Genomic DNA, 7,367 nt, shown 5'->3' on the forward strand with positions numbered 1-7,367 from the left:
AGACGGAGACGGCAGGGGTATAAAAAGCGACTTGAATACAATTTAAGTTGTTTTGAATTTTGGAGTGTTGGATTGAGATTCGGATTTGGAAAGGGGTGTGTGCTGTAGACTCAACCAGTTTAGCAGTTTCTCAGTTTGTCAATTTCTCAGTTTTATATATTATATATATATGTATATATAAATTTGTTTTTTTTTTTTAAGTAATTTTCAAATCAAACCAAGGTCCATGTGCTGCTGTCCAATCCGAGTTCAGTGCAATCCAGTCCAGTCCAGTCGACTCGGGGCGATCTTTCTGGCATGCGCGTGCGCAGCGGCAATTTGATGAAATGCATATGAAATCAAAAGTGAATTACGACAGAGACAGAGATGGAGAGAGAGAGAGAGCGACAGATATAGAGAGCGAGAGATATACGACAACTAATTGGAACAGTCACGCAGCAAATTGCAGTCAACATTTTCATATATGATTGCAATATATATACAATTACGATCATGATGAAATGCTGACGAACAATCAGCCATAGAGACAGGCGGTCTCTTTCCCTTTCTCTCTGTCTCTCTCTGTCTCTCTCTGTCTCTCCATCTGTCTCTATGGTTCTGGTAATGGAATGCTTCTTTGTGGGCACCGACGCAATTAAATATTGTAAATTGCATTATAAAAAGCTAAAACTTAAGGAATCGCAATCAACACAAGACGCACAATTAACTGGAGAGACACCAGCAAACCAAATCGAAAGAAACCAGAAATCAACATTTCAATCCACGGAAAATTACAGTGAATCAACATATTTACTGCAACATTCTTCCAAACTATTGATCTTGCAATCATCTAAACGCAGCAGCACCATTTATTTCATTCCCTTTATTTGGTCCAACATTTCAACTTTACATCATCCGTTCATTTAGCAGTAGTATCCATTGAATGCTAGTCCCACAATAAGATTCACGTTTTTCATTTTATTTTGCCAATTAACATATTTAGTCTCTTTGCTTTTTTTTAGAGTTCTCTTTTGGGTGCCTGAGTTACACTTTTGCCTTCTTAAAGGGGTAACTTTCCGTTTGGGTCGCATTCATCTTCATACGATGCATAATTGTAAGGCATCACTATACTCTATCAAAGATTTGGTCATTTTATTACTAGGTATGCACTCTATGTTATTACTTCTGTTGTTCTTGAAAACCCAATGGGATTGCAGCGATATCTTACATATGTACATATTTGACAAATAAAGAATCGGAAGAAACCCGAATTTAATTAGCCAGATAAGAAAACTCAACTATTAAACTTTTAATTGGAGTGGATAAGTAATGATAAAGGCATATTATTATATTAATATATAATATAATGCCTTATATCACATCAATCAAAACTTCATTGCTGTAAATATTGTATTTGAAAGTAGTAATACTAAAAACGTTGCTAGGGTATTCACTCTGCGAATTTTAAAGTGTATTTTACTTTAGTAATTAACTTTTAAAATTGTTGCCCAACAAGCCTACAATTAAATAAAAAGTAAAAAACAAAAATGTGTATATAAAAAATAAATAATAAAAGACGTCTGCTTTTGACGAATGCGGTGCGCACTTTGCGTTATTAATTTAACTTACTTCGGTGGCCCAATTTGTGTAGCAGGAGGCAACTTAAAAGAAAGTGCCCCGAGCAAATTGAGACATTTGTCTCCTTCTTGACGGCAATTAAAACATAAAGCATTCGCCAAATCCAACCTGAGAGCTAAAAGAATCGCATTTAATTATATATACATACATATGTATGTCTCTCTGAGAAAAGAGAATCTCTCATTTTTTAGTTTCGAGTTTTATTTTAATTGCTTCATCTACTTGCTATGTCCAAGCCAAACTTACATAGATTCCCAATCTATTCCCACTTGTTGTAGCCCACATAATTGTCACACAAAATGTGCGCAATAAAAATGATCTCTGAAACGTCCAATTACTTATACACTTAAGTGTCTGATAATCCTCTGAAAAATCGATAATGCCCAATTTGAACAGTTCTATTCTTGAGTGAACTGCGTGGAACCCATCGATCGCTTCATGCTTCTTATACAGCCCCTATATCATCTTATAAATGTACGCAACGTATTATTAGTATTTCAGGTGGAATGGAAAAGAATCGAATCCTAATCAGCTTAGCCAATGAAACTATGTGTATAAATTGTTACATATATAGTGTCCCAATTGCAATACCAATTTCAACTTTGAAATGTTTGTTGCATGCAGCACGCAATTGTCCTTTTTTCGGCTACACAATGCACCTTTTGAGTCCTTTTTTTGGGCCAAGCTGTGGGCGTTTTTAATTATCTGCGTATTGGGGTAACTCGAAAATAATGGAAAATGTGGAAATTGTGTTGTAACAATGGAACAAAAATAAATTGAAACGCTAAGCGCTTAATTTACGATCAGAGCGACAAGTGGAAATCCTTAGATGCACTTGTTGTTCTACTTCGCTAGAAACTTGTGAAATTCTGAAATTCGGCATGTCCTTTGGCCAAAGATCTTTTGCCGTCTCAATTGTGTCTTTTGTTGGCAAGTGGAAGACGCCCCACATTTATATTATAGTTATGCAATATCGGTGCAAATATCTCTAATTGCAAATGCGGTTGACAACCTCTTTCGATCCTGCCCAGCCTCTCTCTCTCTCTCTCTCTCTCTCTCTTTCTAGTTGGGCTTAGGTGAAATCTTGGGCAAACAAAATAAAAAGAAAACAGAGGAAAATGAAAATATGTCAGCGTACCGAGAGCCTGAACATAAATTACATTATTCTTTGTCAACATTTGTGAGTCAAAAACGTGTTCGCTGTTCATGTTAAACAAATAACTCACTTGCTGCTGCTGGTGCCTCTTCTGTTGTTGTTGTTGTTGCTTATGCGAGTGTTATTTACGAGACATCAATCAGGTTGCATTTCAGGTCCCCAAGATCTCTTAGTCAATGGTGTGTTGTAATCAGAGCATCCTTAATAAATCATAAATTTATTCGGGACCCCAGCCTCGCTCCCCATTCGCCATTGACTGCTGTATGTAAAAAAAATACGGCAACAAGCGACTCCTTTGCCATGCACCTTTGTGGCATTCTACTCCTCCAGCTTGAGGTGCTCAACCCATTTGTTTGCCTCGCTTTGGGTACCGTCACATTATTCTGCATACATATATATATACATATATGTATATATATATATATTTATATATTAGTTTTGTATTCCTCGCTTGGGTTCTGTCGTCGTTGGGTCGATCTTGTTCTTGTCAAACATATTATGACTTTCACACAAAAAGCGTTCGATTTTGCACCGTTTGCTGTCGTCAGTTTGCCAGTTTTGTCGTATGTCGCCCAAAGCGACCGCCACCAGAGCGATTTCTCCCTCCAGACTCTCCCTCCTCCCGCTCCTTCAGTCAGTTACCCGAACACTATATCCCTATATCACATCGAGGATGATATTGTACTTCGTCTTTAGATCTTGGATTGCGCTCTCTGCTGCATACATTATACACACACATACACAAATGTCTGTATGTGTATAAGGCCCCAATGCAAAAATGACAGAAATATATGCTCGATTTAAGTTGAGTGCTCAACTAGCACATACTCTTCGAACTTTGACTTTCTTTGGCTTATAGCATTCTCTAAACTTCTAAAAAAATATAACCAAAACTTAGTTTGTTAATATGGTATTAATCATAATTTCTTTATTTCAATTAGATCGAATAGAGATAAGTGACAGCAAAAGAAAATTAAGTTTATTATTGTAAAATAAAAAAATGTCCTCACTTAAACAATTTGCTTACCTTATAAATACTTATAAAATCTTAGTTCAGATAAAGAGAATGTCCTAAATGCAATATCTTTTGTTATTATTGTTATTAATATTTTTTCGATTTTGTAATATTTATAGGGTATTAAAAAAAAAACAAGAACCGGAAATAATAATTCGATAAATGTGCCATGAAGATGCGGCCAACAAAAACCCAAAAGCTGAAGCAAAGGTTGCGTTTGGGAGCTGAGAGGTGGAGTAGAGTTTTGCAAAACCGTTCGTTTTGCTGCTGGCTGCATGGCGAATTGATTGCAACACAAGACCCCAACAGCAACAGCAACTGCAACAACAGCAACAGCAACAACAACAGTAAGCGAAATTGGCTCTAAAACAAAACGACGGCCCCAAAAAGCCTCACAAAGCCATTGGCAAGTGACGGAAATGCGTATGCCAATTCATTTATCTATTAATGAGGCATTGCTCAGAGTGTGTGTGCGAGAGGGAGAGAGAGAGAGAGATAGAGCGAGAGTGAGTTAGAGCGAGATGAGCAGACCGGAAATGCGCGTGGGAGTCTTTTGAGCAGCAGCTCTTGCAGCGGATGAAGCTTCAGCCTAGAACTGAGAACTGAACGCATCCGCTAAGCGAGGACTTCAACTGCAAATGTTGTCGTTGTTCTCGATTGTTCTTATTTGTTGTTGGTTGCTTGTCGATTGTTTGTCGGCTGTTGTTGCTCTTGTTGTTGTTGTTGTTGTTGTCGTTGCTGTTGCAGTCGCTGCTTATCTCTGCTGAACCATCGCGAATCGCATTGCATCGCCTCGTCCCGACGCATTGCGGCTTCCGTTCCAATCTCCCCCAAAAACCCCAAAGCAGACAGTCTCCCCAAGTTTTCAGTTTCCATTCTTTCGTGTTTTGTCGGGGGCGATCTGTAAATTGCCGACTTTGTTTATCTGTGCGTATGTACATATAATTTTGTTCCTCATTTTGTTTGCCTGCATTTTGCGCATATCTCAAAATTAGTTCAATTGGACAATCGATCGATTGCTCTGCGGAATTGGCGGCATTCAATGCAACAGTCCAAAAAAAAACAAAACCTTTTCCTTTCCCATATGCAAATATGCATCAAGTAATTTAGCTTCTTCTGTTTTGCTGCTCGAGTCTCTCAGAAGATTGCCTCTTGCACATCGTTTGCATAATTTGACAGCAACATTTCCAACACAATTTGTCGCAAATCGAGCTTGTAACGGTAAATACTAATGTGGTCTGCAGCTTCTGTGATCAAAACTGTTTAAAATGCATATATGTTTATGCGAAATAAGATTATCCTTATACCAAACTGGAAGATTATTATCAGCATTATCTTGTTCCCTTTTTTTTTTCGTTTTTTTTTCTTCTCAAATTTCTTCTTCTTGGACCTTTATATGGATTTACCATATATATTAAAACTATTTCGATAACCTTAAGTTTTACCAACATATTTTATAGTCAAACGAAGCTCTTACTTAGCAAGCAACATTTTTCATTTTTAAAACTCAGATTTTTTAGTTCGTTATGTTATTGTGTCTCCATTTTCCACTGGAAATTTGTTATTTCTTCTTATTCATCTGCCTCGCTTTTAAGCTTTGGTACTTGTTCACTTTGTCAACGCCTATTTCCGCCACATAATAAAAATCTTTTGAATTTGTTTAAAATGATCAGTTTAATGTCCTCCATATTTGTATATATATATTTTTCATTCTTAAAAAAAAAGGTTCTTAAAAGTAATTGTCTTCCATTTTATAAGCTAGATTCGTAGGGTTAGCAGTCTTATAAACTATATAAAAACAGGCACATACAGCGCTCTTAAAACTATTTTGTACAAAAAAAAAAGTGCGTTTTGAAAAAAAAAGTTTATAACTAAAATAAATACTTTTGCGGTTGCTGAGGTAATAATAATAATACTTTGCCAGGTGTTGTTGTGCGTGTGTTTGTATGTGTGCGTGGGTCTGACTAGTTAGTGTTGGAGTCTTTTGTTGTTCGGCTCACATATCGTCCTGCCACAAGGAGATGTAGTCAAGAATGTCATCATCCTCCGCACCTGAACTGCACGAATTATTGGGATAGTCTTCATAGCTGCCAGAGCTGGGCTCCATCTTCAGCTGCACGGACTGATTTGTAAAATAGTTGCTGGTGCTGCTGCTGCTGCAGAAAGAGCTGTTGCTGCTGTTGCAGCTGCTGCTGCTGCCGGGTGATATGAGCTGCAGTTGCTGTTGCAGCGCCAAGAATTGCTGCTGCTGTTGCTGCAACTGTTGCTGCTGGTAGCTAAATTGTTGCTGCTGGGCTGATGGCTGTTGCTGCTGATGTTGTTGCTGATGTTGCTGCTGCTGATCTTGCTGATCGTTCTCATCGATGACACGCTGCAAGCGTCGAATATATTCGACAGCCATGCGCAAAGTGCTGACCTTGCTGAGCTTCTTATCGGCACCGGGTCCAATTCCACGCCGGCCATTGCTCAGATCTGCAATGACGGCAACGGGTATGTGTTGGCGCAGTTGACTGAAGCCATTGTTGACCTGCTTGACACGATTGCGTTCACGTGCATTGCGACGCACCACCGAACCACCAAACGGCACCTGCTGCTGCTCTTGATCACCCAGCAACAACTGTTGCTGCTGCAGCGGCTGCTGCTGCTGCAGCGGTTGCTGCTGCTGCTGATAGTTGTTAGGCTTGGCATACGGCGTCAAGCGTTGCTGCTGCTGATGATAGTGGCTACGGATTTGATTCTCGCTGCCTAGTGCCATTTTTTTTGAAGAGTATTCTGTTTTTGGTTTGAGGTTTGAATTAGAAGTTTTTGTGACGGCTTGTTGTTGTTGGCCCTACGAGCGCTGTCGCTGTTCTGATGCCCTTCCCTGCGCCGTGTGCGCTATTTATAGGTGCCCACGAAGCTACGAATGAGTCTCACCTGCCTGCTTTTGCTGCTGCTGCAGCCGGCTGCTCTGTGGCTACCTGTGTTCCAGACAAAAGGTGCAAACAAGCCAAACCAACGGACAACCAACCAACCAACCAACCAGCAGCAGCAACAGCATCCACTCAAGGATCACTCATTCCATAAACTCACTCATTGCGTGTCTTCTCTCTCTCTCTCTCTCTCCCACTCTGTCTCTGTTTTTATCTCTCTGGTCCTCTCTTTGAGCTGGGAAGAGTCTTGAGTGTTTCTTTCTTTGCGGCAGACTGAGAAGAGTTTTTTTTTGTTTCTTTTTCAGCTGCTTTTGATTATTGACTTAGCTCTCTCTCTTTCTCTCTCTGTCTGTCTGTCGCGTGCCGGCTGTGAACCGGTCTCTGGTCGTGTGGCGGCTTTGGGGCCCCAAAAGCCGCCAGCAGCAACAGCAGCAGCAGCAACATATATGACGTTTAATGCATTAATAGCCAAGGCATCAAGGAATGAAGATCCTAGTAGACGGGAGCAACTACATATGGGTATCTACCCATATATATTTATATATATAAGTATACAGTTGTGGTCAAAATTATAGTAGGACTGCTTCTCGAAACATTTAATAAAATCGAGACCCCTTCAAAACTTTAAATATAAAAAATCAATTCAATTGAAAGCAAAAATTTTTTA

The 7,367-nt window shown here is 39.3% G+C and overlaps 1 protein-coding gene across 1 annotated transcript; it reads right to left on the reverse strand.

Annotated features, from left to right (window-relative positions):
• Positions 1–5,784: 5,784 nt before the first annotated feature.
• LOC6566130 (achaete-scute complex protein T5) lies at positions 5,785–6,864 on the reverse strand. The gene is made up of 2 exons (XM_001992162.2): positions 6,861–6,864; positions 5,785–6,386 (listed from the first exon to the last, which is right to left on the reverse strand). The coding sequence occupies exons 1-2, from the start codon at positions 6,862–6,864 to the stop codon at positions 5,785–5,787; spliced, it is 606 nt and encodes a 201-aa protein (XP_001992198.2).
• Between the last annotated feature and the right edge of the window lie 503 nt (positions 6,865–7,367).

This window comes from Drosophila grimshawi, unplaced genomic scaffold, assembly GCF_018153295.1.
Source record: "Drosophila grimshawi isolate 15287-2541.00 unplaced genomic scaffold, ASM1815329v1 contig_848, whole genome shotgun sequence".
Classification (NCBI taxonomy): domain Eukaryota; kingdom Metazoa; phylum Arthropoda; class Insecta; order Diptera; family Drosophilidae; genus Drosophila; species Drosophila grimshawi.